The 13969-nt window shown below is 41.1% G+C and overlaps 2 protein-coding genes across 7 annotated transcripts in view; both read right to left on the bottom strand.

Annotated features, from left to right (window-relative positions):
- Nucleotides 1-3422, bottom strand: part of phf11 (PHD finger protein 11) — an 11987-nt gene extending 8565 nt beyond the window's left edge. The window contains exon 1 of the mRNA XM_085384003.1: nucleotides 3196-3422. Coding sequence (XP_085240129.1) covers nucleotides 3196-3303 — 108 coding nt within the window. The 5' untranslated portion in view covers nucleotides 3304-3422. The remainder of the gene's footprint in view (nucleotides 1-3195) is intronic.
- Nucleotides 3423-5451: 2029 nt separating this feature from the next.
- mcf2lb (mcf.2 cell line derived transforming sequence-like b) overlaps nucleotides 5452-13969 on the bottom strand; it is a 53830-nt gene continuing 45312 nt past the window's right edge. For 3 of the 6 annotated variants that reach the window (XM_085384361.1, XM_085384362.1, XM_085384359.1), the window contains exons 22-32: nucleotides 13532-13753; nucleotides 13346-13438; nucleotides 13176-13254; nucleotides 12996-13068; nucleotides 12739-12845; nucleotides 11313-11378; nucleotides 11087-11164; nucleotides 10547-10656; nucleotides 7813-7925; nucleotides 7621-7724; nucleotides 5452-7524 (exon numbers count right to left, since the gene is read on the bottom strand). In XM_085384361.1, coding sequence (XP_085240487.1) covers nucleotides 7445-7524; nucleotides 7621-7724; nucleotides 7813-7925; nucleotides 10547-10656; nucleotides 11087-11164; nucleotides 11313-11378; nucleotides 12739-12845; nucleotides 12996-13068; nucleotides 13176-13254; nucleotides 13346-13438; nucleotides 13532-13753 — 1125 coding nt within the window. In that variant the 3' untranslated portion in view covers nucleotides 5452-7444. Of the gene's footprint in view, nucleotides 7525-7620; nucleotides 7725-7812; nucleotides 7926-10546; nucleotides 10657-11086; nucleotides 11165-11312; nucleotides 11379-11896; nucleotides 11957-12378; nucleotides 12472-12738; nucleotides 12846-12995; nucleotides 13069-13175; nucleotides 13255-13345; nucleotides 13439-13531; nucleotides 13754-13969 lie in introns of all 6 variants that reach the window. The other 3 variants (XM_085384363.1, XM_085384364.1, XM_085384360.1) reach the window with 3 other exon arrangements.

Genomic DNA, 13969 nt, shown 5'->3' on the forward strand with positions numbered 1-13969 from the left:
CAATATTTGCATAGTATTTTTACTGACATATAGTGCACATATGTTTTGGGCAAAAACATTTTTGAAAATTAAAATACGAACATTTGTAACAAACAATTGACAAATTAGCCAATGCCAATGCAAAACTTTATCTGCCTGTTAAAAAAAGAAGATAATCTTCTCACAAACTGGTGTTTGATTTTGAAACAGGAAAAAAGTGGGGAAACAACTGAAAAGACTAACATTTGAATGAAACCTGAAAGCAAGTAAATACTTTCTATGCTGCCTTATCGTAAACTTTGGTAATATTGATAAAGAACAACACTGGCTGATGATAAAATAGTCAGCTGGCATGGTGACACTGCCAGTATTAACCTGCAGGGCTGGACTGGGACAAAAAAATTGGGCATTTTTACTACAGACCGACCCACCAGGTAGTAAAGCCATAAAGACTTTGACTGAAAACAAACCCTGTTGTGACAGTGATGTACAGTCTTGTTGGTATATGTATGATTTCTATACATTTTACGTCAGATAAAAACTTTGGTTGTAAGATTTAGATAATTATTTAATAAAAACTAGGTATTTTAAATGAGAATAAGAAAGAAAAGTATTTCTTTGTGCCCACCTTTCCCTGTTAATGCCCTACCTGGCCCCCTGGCAAAACTTTGCTAGACCCGCCCCTGCACAGTTACCAGCTGTCAGCTACATAAAAAAGGATCCTGGGGTTATTTGTCTCTCAGAAACAGTTCATAACTTCCCTTCAACTCATTCATGTCACCTAAAAGGTAAACCTGTTTCTCCATCACCTGTTCAGCTCTGATGGTTCAGTAAGGACATCTCCTGGTTTCATCTTCATGTTTCCCTCTCACCACATATCTAAACAGACATCATGACCAGCAGCTTTACAGCTGTGGCTCCAGCAAACATCAGCTGATACTAGAAATTAATATTAAATACATTCTAACAACAGCTGATCAAGCTTAAACGTGCTGCTGTTGTTTAGCGCAATATCTGCTGGTTTCCTCTTTCTGGCGCAAAGTGGGCGATAAACAAGAGAGAAAAGCCGATCAGCTGATCATTGATCAGTTTCATGATTGAAGTAGCAACAGGAGAGGGAGGGGGAGAATGAGAGAAGAAGAGGCAGCTGTGCAGCATAAAGACAGAATAAATCTAGCTTTGTGTCTTTTTTCCATTCTAGCTAAAGTCCGGGACAAACTGCGTCTCTTCTCAGCTCAATACGAAACGTGTAATATTTTCTCTGAATGAGGGACCATTCCATTTTTTTAAGGAGCCGTTGGCAACTCTACTAACCTTATGAATAAAATAAAGTTCACTATCAGTACCATCATAGCACCCACCCAGCTGTATAAAAACTCCGTCAAACTGGCTAGAACGCAGTATGAGTTATTGCAACTGACAGTAAAAAGTCAGAAACATGAAAATAAACTCCACCTAAACTTGGTTTATATCTGACCCAGATAGACTGCAGGTCATAACTTCTTACCTGAAGTTCAGTTCACCTGACACTCGGACTGGTGGCTGCCTCGGGTCTCTCCTCCTGCCTCCCCTTCCCTCATCCACCTGCTGCCTCTGTGGAAGCCCCGTCATAGCCACCACCAAACAACGGAGTTATTTCTACACATCGACCTGCATCTGGCCAATCCACCACCTCTCATTGTTCATGCCGTTACAAAAAAAATAAAAAATAAGTCACTGGGGATATGCCCGGTATGCCCGATGGCCAGTCCAGCTATGTTAACCTGCAACCAAATCTGCAGCTCCATACAGCAATGTTACGACTTAGATTATATCTTATAACTCATAACTCTTATGTTAGCTGCCCTCAGTAGCATACTGTCTGAAATATTCCACAGCTGCAATAATTCTTTAAGTGTTATTTTTTTCCTTGGTATTCTAATTTCACCGAAGTTTACTAAACTCAACAAACTTGATATTACTTACCGGGACATTTATTCTGTCCTCATTTTCTTTCACCGAAAAATTGTTTCCTGCAGTGCCATCTTTCGCGCTTGGCTCTCCTACCTTTGCTAACGTGATGCACATAGCGCAGAAGCGATGCTGCATTCACTTACACTCGGATATTTGAGCGTCACCGTGAAAACATAATCGGACATTTGATATTTGATTGAATTTTATTGTTTTGCCTTTGGGGTGGCACCTGGGGTGGCCAGTCTGGTTTGGGGGGTGGCCTGTGCCCCCCCAGGCCACCCCGCTGGACACGCCATTGATCGGCAATCCCATCATCAGTAAACACTAGTGCTGGCCATGCTCACAACAAAACATAGATAATGTAGTATGCTTCAGCTCACGATGTGAAGGCTCTTTTGCTGACTTTTTTCTGGCAAAGTCTAATCTGACCTTCATGTTCTTGAGTGTAAACCGCGGTGTGCACCTCGTAAACCGTCTGCATCTCCATTCATGAAGGAGTCTCTAGACAATACTTCGCCAACTTACTTGTTTACATGTTATCAAGTTGTTTTTTTTCTCTCAACCAAAGAAAGAATTTGTGTGATCACACACTTTAGTTGTCTTCTGTGGTCTTTCAGGCCTTTTGATGCTGCTGGGCCAAAAAGCGATTGCCTACCAAAAACAGATTTCCAGTATTTGCCAAAAAAAAAAATGTATCCCTCATGAATAATATAAAGTCATCTTGAGCCACAAGGTAGAAGCTGCAATCAGTTTTTGGCAAAATGACTTTTCTATATCTTTTATTTGTCCACATAAAAAGTCTCAGTGACACTGACAAAAATAGCTTTAAGAGGATCCAGGAGGACAGCAGAACTACATGGAACCCTTGGAAATCAGTTATGGCAGTGTTTTCCTGCTTTTTAAGAACGTACCACCTTCATCTGTATCCACTGTGATGCCATTAGAAGCATATACGGCACAAACTGTGCCGATTAGTGTTAATCGTCGCATTTTAATGTTACAGCAATTGCAACAGAACTCATCTTTAAACTGCTGGAAAGTTTATATGCATGAATCAATTTGTACGTTTATCAAAGGTGGTAGCCTATAAGGAAATTAAAGGCGTCAGGAAAAATTACTCGTGTGCGTTATTTTTATAACTTTTCCACACGTCTTGTCCACAGTTACGTTGTGGACTTAACCGCTGCACTGAGCGGTGAATCAAGTCCTCGTCGTTACACACGAAATAAAGACGAAGAACAAAAGAAGCGTGCTTGTATTTACCAGGCAGTTCTGGTGAGCCGTGACTTCATCTTTAGTCGACAAGGTTCCGGTAATCTTCGTCTCTTTGGATCGCTGACAAAGTATGCAGGCCACTCTGCTATTGCTCATTTTTTACCGACAAACACACCGCTTCCACTTTTTCTATCAGGCTTGCTCGCATGCGTCCATGTTGAATCAGCGCTGCTGTTCAAAAACGATTTCTTATCTACTTCGCCGCCCATTTCTTTGGGGTTGCCAGGTTCTATCAGAAACATCCTCCTTTCAGTCACCACCGCATGGAAACGCATTTCAATCGACGGAGAGAGAAACTGATGCGAAATTGCGACTAATATCCATCTTCTTTGGATAACTATTTTTAGGTTACCTTCACTTTAATACCCGACAAGAAAAAAAACTAACCTTTGGCTGCTCACCAAATAAGATTCATTATCGGCTTATTATTTCCGGTGAATATAGAGCTATGATGTGTGTATACACACACACACACACACACACACACACACACACACACACACACACACACACACACGTAGGAAAATATTTAGTATACACATCCAGAAATGCATACACTATTATATATTGTACATATATTTATTAGTTTCAGGTTGGCCATTCTTGTATTTTGCTCGTTTGTGTTGTTGTGTTTGCACATCTCTGTTGCTTGTGGGGCTCGCACACAAGAATTTCACTCGCATGTGCTGTGCCAGTGTGCCTGCACATGTGATGTGACAATAAAAGTGATTTGATTTTGATTTGATTTGATTTTGATATTAATCGATAATAATACAATATTTTGTATTTTTTAAAGTTTTTTAAAAAAAAAAATTAGTAATAAAAATGTTCTCTGGCTGGGGAAAAAAAGTGGAGGCAAAAGCAACCTACATTGCAACCTATATTAGTTCACGGTTCAACCCATTGTCTAAGGAAATGATCCTTAATACTATTTTAGAAAAGTTTCTTATGGTGTTCCAAAGCCGTAAATAGTGTGTGTGTGTGTGTGTGTGTGTGTGTGTGTGTGTGTGTGTGTGTGTGTGTCAGTCAAATACCACAGACAGAGTACCGGGCTGTGGTCGACTCCTTTGTCACGTGGTGTGAGCAGAATCATCTGCAGCTCAACGTGGCAAAGACCAAGGAACTGATCGTGGACTTCAGGAAGACCAGGAAACACTTGACCCCTGTTTCAATCCAGGGGGTCAGTGTTGACATTGTGGAGGACTATAAATACCTTGGAGTACACATTGACAATAAACTGGACTGGGCTAAAAACATCACAGCACTTTACAGGAAGGGCCAGAGTCGTCTCTATTTTTTGAGGCGACTGAGGTCCTTCAACATCTGCCAGAAAATGCTGAGGATTTTCTATGAGTCTGTTGTGGCCAGTGCGATCCTCTATGCTGTTGCATGCTGGGGGAGCAGGCTGAGGGTCGCAGATGCCAACAGACTTAATAAACTGATCCGTAAGGCCAGCAATGTTGTGGGGATGGAGCTGGACTCCCTCAAGGTGGTGTCGGAGAGGCGGATGCTGTCCAAGATAAAGACAATGTTGGATAACACCTCCCACCCACTCCATGACATGTTGGTCAGTCACAGGAGCTCGTTCAGTGAGAGACTGAGATTACCGAAAAGCACCACTGAACGACACAGGAAATCATTCCTGCCTGTGGCCATCTCCCTGTACAACGCATCCACTTAACACACTGTTTGCTGCTACAGCTACACAGGTTTCTTTTCCAACTATTTATTTATAAGTGACTTATGTATGTATATATAATAATATATATATATATATATATATATATATATATATATATATATATATATATATATATATATATATATATATATATATATATATATATATATATATATATAACTATTCTTAGTTAGCGTATTGTCTGTCTTGTCTTAATGTTGGTTTAAAATGGAGCACTGTAACAAAAAATAATTTCCCCCAGGGATCAATAAAGTATTCTGATTCTGATTCTGATTTCAATGAAAGGGGTATGTTAGTTCCTTACTACGATTTTTTTGTTTGTTTGTTTGTTTGATTTCTTTATTTATTGGGGGGAAAGCTATGAAAATACCTGGCAACCCGTTAATTTGTTTCAGTTTCGTTTCTCGCTTTTTGTTGTTAGCCTACGACCACAACTCTTTGAGAAACAGCTGGTTACAGAAATGTTTCAGGATGACTCAGAAATCAAAAACAGAAGGCTTCAGATTACATCTCAGCACCGAGAGAGAGAGAGAGACAGTAAGTGAATTGTCACAAGTCATTTATGTAAAAAAACAAAACAAAACAAAACTGGACAAGTCACAAAGCAGTGACATCACCATACTTAATGTACAATATAGCATCTCCTTTAACAAACATGACAGACACATATTAATAAACAATATCTACATTCCAAACATTTTCCCTCTGCTGGGAATAAGTTAGCCTATACAGTGATCTCCCATTATTCACATGGATACATTTGTAAAACTGTAGCATATATGAAAATGCACAAAGAGTTTGACCAGGCTATCAGAGACAAAAGCAAAAGGACAAAAGCTCACACACACAAACTCTGGAGAGCTGGTGACAGAACAGGTTTCTAATGACAGACTGACAGCAGACAGGAGGAGAGTTTACAGACAACAATAAAATTAAAGAGTGGATGAATATCTGTGGGTGCTTCATACAAATAAATAAACTTTTTTTTTTTTAAAGTGGACAGAGAGTTGGCTCTCAGGAAAAATTCATTCAAGCTAAAGAAAGTGGACATTGCCCTCTTTCTCATTCAGAGTTAAAATATGAACTCCTGAAGAAATTAGTGCATGTGAACACAAAGACAGCTGTTGTCCACTAACCTCTCCCCGCTTTTAGTGTGAGCATAAATAGATGCATTTGCTGAGATCAGTCCTGCTGGCCCATTCATACATCTATTACATTATCAGCACGTGGATCTTCTGTCTCCATGACAGATCTATACAGTGAAATTACCATATGCATGTGTTTTGTTCCTTCACAGTAAATGTATAACATTCTGAATGTGCAGTGTATGTGAGAGGTTAGAAAAATTAAATAAAAATGCAGTTTTGTTTCATTAACTCATGACTGCCAATGGCAGGAAAACACAGCAAATATGTCTCCTCATATGCCACACAGGGTGAGATCCTATATGCTAAAATGTGATGGAAATACCCCCTGGTAGCCCAGCCCCGTTGATTTTCATGCTGTCAGCCCGGTGTTTTTTCTTGGTTAATTGTTCTTTAGGTTGATAATTAATGATCTATAATCTATGTTCAGGAGGTAAGCATCCCTTGGAGTAAGGGGTAGGAGGTTGTCATTCAGACTGTCATTGTCAGAGTGCAGTCTTTGCCCTCTTAAAGGTGTGGCTGGTTTGTATTTGCTATTGGCAACTCAGAAGAAGAGCTTTTTGGAAGAGCTGAAGCTCTGCTGGTCTTTTCCTATTATGGCAGGTGTGCTAGGACCTTGAACATTGGGACATGGGGGGCACTGCAACATGGGACCTGTCTTTGATTTCTTATAATGAAAAGAACAAGAGAAAAGATGTGTTCATACTGGGGCATTCCCACTGAGCTGTAAACATGATGAAACAGGCATATGGAATAGCAGATGTGCCTGCATTCTTCAGGTGTCGTCTGTCACTCAACCAGGGGTGCGGCCACCTCCTGGAGAGCAATGTGGGGTGTCCCATCTGTGTAATCTGTGCAGCGGCATCTTGGGGAACACCCTGTACATTTGTGAGGTTCTGTCAGCCTGTGGATTCACGTTACCAGCCACTGGTTGACTAGAAGTTGTCTGTTCCTCTTGATGCTGCTTTAAGTCATCCACTTTGTTTACTGCCACTGGCAGTAAGGAAGAAGTTGGATGACTGTGGTTCTGTGAAACCCAAGATGATTGCCAGTCATGCTGGTCACTTGGAAAATTTCAGCATGAGAAGTTTCATAGAGCTCATATGTAGCCTACCAAGTTATTTATAGTGCATATGCACAGGTAGCCTACACATCATGCATATGATTTTGTTTATATAAGATTTCAACACGTGCAGACTATGAGGAGACATTTTGTTTACTGCCACCGGCAGTGATCCTAGAATTCATAAAACTATAGTTACCTTTGTAACTTCTGTTTTCTGTGGAAAATTGACAAAATTCATGATTACATATGCTGGCAAAACGGTACAGATAGCCACATGATGTAGGAATGATGGCAGTTTGATGATGAAGAAAGTGCAGAGTATTTTCAGGGTTTGATATCAGAGAAGCTTGTGTAGGTCTCACTGCAGCTAGATGATGTGCTGAGGTTCCCAGAGCCACTGCCTTCTGTTTGAAACACAGCCACATTGAGGAGTTAATGCATGTGTAACAAATGCATGTTGGATTTTGACATGATTTATTTGGGACTGTTTCTTAGAATACCTGAGCTGGTGAGAGACTGACAAGACTTTGATTTTCCAATGAGGTTGATAAGATTAGCAGCAGGAATCCAACCCTCCTTAGATGTGTTTAAGTTACGCACAAGCCTAGACACAAAAGTATAGTTAAACCAATGCTTCTAAATTATAGATTTTTTTATTAGTTCACATAGATAATATAAGGTTGTAACCTCACCACTGTCCATCGTCCCCCTCCTTGACCAGCTGCACTACATCTCCGCTCTTCACAGAGAGCTCTTGAGCGCCACCGATCTCATACTCAGCCGTGACGGTGTATTTTCCAGCACACTGTTCATAGTCAAGATAAGAGACGGATTCAAGAGAAATTCAGCAATCTTTCCAGATCATGAGTAACACGTTAAGATAATTCCATAAATGGATTTCCATTAATGTCACACAATACAAAAAACAATTGCATGCCTTCAGTTACCATAGGCTCTTCCAAACCTCCAAAATCATGTTTCATGCGTGTTGAATTGTCTCTTCTTCACTTTACACTACAGTTTTAGATCTATTAGAAAGTAATGGCTTTATGACAGTTCTGAAGTCATTCTGTGACAGCTCAGATTAATAAGACTCAGCAGTAATTGATATCAGAGTTTTGACAAAAGGTTAGCAAGAGTTGAAATCAGCTTTAAGCTTTCAGCTGTTTGTGGAAGTCTTTCTTCTGAATTTATCAGTATTGGAAAGCAGCAGCATCCTCCTACGAGCACAACAGTGGCAACTTTATCAAGTACTTATAAAGTTACAGTTTTAAACTGTTACTATTAACTAAAGTGTACAGCAATACTTTTCTACAATGGCAGAAAGACTTGCACACATTATATGGTAAATGGCCTGTATTTATATAGCGCTTTTAATAGTCCCTAAGGACCCCAAAGCGCTCTACATATGCAGTCATCCACCCATTCACACACACATTCACACACTGGTGATGGCAAGCTACATTGTAGCCACAGCCACCCTGGGCGCACTGACAGAGGCGAGGCTACCGGACACTGGCGCCACTGGGCCCTCTGACCACCACCAGTAGGCAACGGGTGAAGTGTCTTGCCCAAGGACACAACGACCGAGACTGTCCAAGCCGGGGCTCGAACCGGCAACCTTCTGATTACAAGGCCTATATAATACAGGGAGTGCAGAATTATTAGGCAAATGAGTATTTTGTCCACATCATCCTCTTCATGCATGTTGTCTTACTCCAAGCTGTATAGGCTCGAAAGCCTACTACCAATTAAGCATATTAGGTGATGTGCATCTCTGTAATGAGAAGGGGTGTGGTCTAATGACATCAACACCCTATATCAGGTGTGCATAATCATTAGGCAACTTCCTTTCCTTTGGCAAAATGGGTCAAAAGAAGGACTTGACAGGCTCAGAAAAGTCAAAAATAGTGAGATATCTTGCAGAGGGATGCAGCAGTCTCAAAATTGCAAAGCTTCTGAAGCGTGATCATCGAACAATCAAGCGTTTCATTCAAAATAGTCAACAGGGTCGCAAGAAGCGTGTGGAAAAACCAAGGCGCAAAATAACTGCCCATGAACTGAGAAAAGTCAAGCGTGCAGCTGCCAAGATGCCACTTGCCACCAGTTTGGCCATATTTCAGAGCTGCAACATCACTGGAGTGCCCAAAAGCACAAGGTGTGCAATACTCAGAGACATGGCCAAGGTAAGAAAGGCTGAAAGACGACCACCACTGAACAAGACACACAAGCTGAAACGTCAAGACTGGGCCAAGAAATATCTCAAGACGGATTTTTCTAAGGTTTTATGGACTGATGAAATGAGGGTGAGTCTTGATGGGCCAGATGGATGGGCCCGTGGCTGGATTGGTAAAGGGCAGAGAGCTCCAGTCCGACTCAGACGCCAGCAAGGTGGAGGTGGAGTACTGGTTTGGGCTGGTATCATCAGAGATGAGCTTGTGGGGCCTTTTCGGGTTGAGGATGGAGTCAAGCTCAACTCCCAGTCCTACTGCCAGTTTCTGGAAGACACCTTCTTCAAGCAGTGGTACAGGAAGAAGTTTGCATCCTTCAAGAAAAACATGATTTTCATGCAGGACAATGCTCCATCACACGCGTCCAAGTACTCCACAGCGTGGCTGGCAAGAAAGGGTATAAAAGAAGAAAAACTAATGACATGGCCTCCTTGTTCACCTGATCTGAACCCCATTGAGAACCTGTGGTCCATCATCAAATGTGAGATTTACAAGGAGGGAAAACAGTACACCTCTCTGAACAGTGTCTGGGAGGCTGTGGTTGCTGCTGCACGCAATGTTGATGGTGAACAGATCAAAACACTGACAGAATCCATGGATGGCAGGCTTTTGAGTGTCCTTGCAAAGAAAGGTGGCTATATTGGTCGCTGATTTGTTTTTGTTTTTGAATGTCAGAAATGTATATTTGTGAATGTGGAGATGTTATATTGGTGTCACTGGTAAAAATAAATAATTGAAATGGGTATATATTTTTTTTTTGTTAAGTTGCCTAATAATTATGCACAGTAATAGTCACCTGAACACACAGATATCCCCCTAAAATAGCTAAAACTAAAAACAAACTAAAAACTACTTCCAAAAACATTCAGCTTTGATATTAATGAGTTTTTTGGGTTCATTGAGAACATGGTTGTTGTTCAATAATAAAATTATTCCTCAAAAATACAACTTGCCTAATAATTCTGCACTCCCTATATAGCACGAATACTGGGAATCGTTCCATCACTGTTGTCTGAAGCTATGAGCAACACTGACATAAAAGTGTATTCTATTTCTGCTGGCAGTGTTATGGTACCAACAATGATATCAAATGTCTGAAAACTTTGAATGTAACCTTAGATATAAATACTGGATACCATAGCACCAACACTGTGATTACAAGCCTGCTATCTGTTAGTCATACACAGTGACTCACCAGCTTCTTGCCATTTTCATCTTCTGGGTCAGAGTTAAGAGGATCTTCAGCGCTGGAGTAGCCGTCATGTTCCCCTGAGGCATCGAGTGACAGGGAGGCTTTATTCCAGCCTGAACAGAAGAGGCAAAAAACAAAACAAAACAGGTGCTTAGTTTGCAGCAACATTCAGCCTCAGCTACTGTCAAACATGTACGTGACCTGAAGGGAGAGTGATGAGTATGGAAGAACCACGATAAGGTCCCCATTGTTAGAACAAAAGTGGCTAAAATCAGGAATCCCAGATTACACAATCAGATCCACAACTATGCACTACAGAAAAACTCCAAGATGGTGGAGACTGGCATGCAACTTCATATTTTAAACTTTCTTCAAACAGAGGTATAAAGTGGGCAGGCAAACATGCCTCTGTGTCAGAGGGTATTCTATGATTTTCTCTGCACTTGAAGGGGATGTGGAAAAGACAAACGCGCTGCCTTTAAAAGGTTCATAGCAGTGAAACACCCTGACACAGCCAGCTGTGGCAGGTTAGTGCCAATATACCTCTCCACTTTGTCTGTAAGAGACTAGAGGTGCTGAACCACCTGGCTCTGGTCAGGTGGAGGGCTGGAGGACCTGCATCTGAGGGACAGGAGGCAATGGAAACACAGCTAGTCACTTTTCCTGCTGTAGCTGCAGCCAACCAAACCTGTGTAAGACCTTGGATGTATTCAAGCATTATGGAAAACAACTAACCCAGCAAGGAGGCTATGCAGTGGCTGAACATTACCTTTAAAGCCAAATGGTGTGGGATCACTCTGGCGTTTCGTCTTGTGATCTGGGCTGGTGGGAGATCCTGGGGAAAAAAAGTAAAAAGAAGAGATGAGGTTGAAAGTTAAATCAAGAAAGACATAATTATCAAAAAGTAATATTCAACAGGCCTATTTTCATGAAAGGAATGAAGGAAAGGTATAAAGGAGGCATAGAAAACAGCACTTTCTCAGCTCAGACTAATAAAACAAACAAAAGTCAACTAATACAGAGGTAGAAAAGTAACTCTAACTAAAACAGCACCTGCAAAAAGTAGCTGAACTCTGCAAGATTTCAGAATAGAAGCTGCTGCCATAGAAAAAGTGCTTCAGCAACACAGAGGCCGCTCACGGGAGACATTTTGACATGTTACAGTATGCAGGTGTAAGGTTTTTGCACTTCTGTGGTTCTGATATTCTGCATGCTGATTTATTCTGTTTACCCTGACATAACTTTCAACACCTGCTCAGATTCACATGCTTTTCTTAACAAAGTCAAAATGTCAACTGTGCAAATGCCATTACATTGGATGAAATAAAACTGGGGTCTAGAGCTGTGCGATACCTGATGATGGGAAGACTGTCATGGGCAATGTAAAACTTTTGTCATCAGTACTTGAGGGCTCTGTGGAGGGAAGCATGCAGCATTTCTGACTAAAAGGCTTTAATAAAATCCCCCAGATACTTTCTCCAGACTGAGCAACAGTCACACACTCATGTCTTTGTGGTAAAAGTGAAAAGAGTGCTGTCAGAAGTTAGCTTTACCCAGAAGTTGTGACAAAGTCAGGAAATAGGTTAAAAACATAATTGTATATGATCTATGATGATTTATAGCAATAACTTCCTGCAAACTCACTTGAGCCTGATTATTTCTTGTCCTAAAGACATGAGAGTGATCCAGCTTCTAACTGATGTAATATTAGTGTCTTAAGATGATTAAACAAAAATGTATTGCGTCACACTAAATGGAAAAATCCTTTTTTTGTTTCACAGATGCAGAAGATGACATATCAGGTGGATAATGGAAAATCTCTGGCTTGCAGTTACCTTTCTGAGCTTTGAGGTTACTGAAGCCCTGTAAAGTAAAGCGCTTTTTAGCCACAGCAGCTCTGTCTGAGGTCGGGCTTGTCACACCCTCATCTGACTCAGACGGAAAGCAAGGAGACAAGACAGACGGACAAAAAGAATTAAGGAAGAAGGTAAGTTGGGTTAAGAGGGAATCAATACGGAGGGAAAATGGAACTTGATTCATTGGGAAATGAGAAGTTAAGACACGAACCAATCATAAGAAGTGGGAAAGCACAGAGGTAGGGTAAAACAGAGTTGATGCAACACATGCATTGCAAATGTTACAGTTAAAATTTAACAAGAAACAAGGCGGGTATCCCTCGTGCGCTCTTCACTCACCTTTCCCTGCAGCCTTTACAGAAGAGGAGGAATTGACATCAGGACTGCAGGACTCAGCTTTCTTCTCTTCTCCCTTTTTAATGCTCTTCTGGCCTGTCTTGAATGGGCTGCAAGTGGAGAAGAGAGCAACATGAGAAGCTTCAACAATTTCTGAAAGAACTGGCCCAGATTATTAAAAGTTTACAAAGGGCAATCACATGGAAAATGTTCGTAACACCAGTGAGAGAAAGTAAATGAGGTGGGGAGTTCGGACTTACCTGAGACTTACGGTTCCAGTGGGAACAGGTGGAGCATGGGTGGCCTGATCTGGTGCCCTCTGCTGGCTTGCTTCTGAATGACACAAATGAGAGAAAAACAGCGATGCTGGAACATCACTTCAGCTAAGGCATAAGTTATAGAAAAACTTTCATAATGGCTTTCATAATACATGAATGTACCTCTGCATTCCTCCAGCTGGGTCGTCAGGACCTTCCTGATCTCATTTACCCAAGTGGTTTTGACTTCAGCCGTTGGTGCCTGAGACAAAAAGGATGTACACCCCTCAAAATCTAACCATTATCAGAGTATTTGCTCAGTAGTTGTTCTTTATTAGTCTTTGTTTATTTACCTGAACAATATAGACTTCTTCTCTGGAGTTGCACCAAATTTCAAACTTTTTGTTGTCTCCTTTTGCATTCTCAGTGATGCCCACGGCTCTCATCTGTTCAATAAACAGTGAAGAGAAATATGCATCTTTGTTACCACATCAGTAAAAAAAGAATCAAATGCAATTTGCAACCTTAGATGGGCTCACATTCAAGGACTGCTTGAAGCTGTATGAAGGAGCTTTCTCATAACCTTCCCCGTTCTCCTCTCTCCTCTTGCAGAAGAGCAGGGCCTTCTCATGGAGGAAGAGGTGTCTCTGCATGGGCTTGAAACGGGCCAGATCCTTAACCTTGGCATGGCCTTTCTTGTGCTCGGTCCACACACTGAATGACCCTTGCATAAGCAGTTTACCCAGCTCACTCAGATTACCCTGAGAAATGAATGGGTTGAAGGGAAGAGATACTTTAATTTAAAAACAAAAACACGCTGGATATGCTCTAAAATAGTTTACAGATGCCCAAGTTTGACTTTCACACACCTCAGTCTTTATGCCAAATGTAGCTCTCTTTTGTGCTGTATGCCAGAGTTATCTGAAGTGTCACGATTATGACAAATATATCTTTCTAAATAATTTATATATACACTT

Source organism: Rhamphochromis longiceps, linkage group LG16 (assembly GCF_057381845.1).
Source record: "Rhamphochromis longiceps isolate RC_006_pf linkage group LG16, R_longiceps_female_GT1.1, whole genome shotgun sequence".
NCBI lineage: Eukaryota > Metazoa > Chordata > Actinopteri > Cichliformes > Cichlidae > Rhamphochromis > Rhamphochromis longiceps.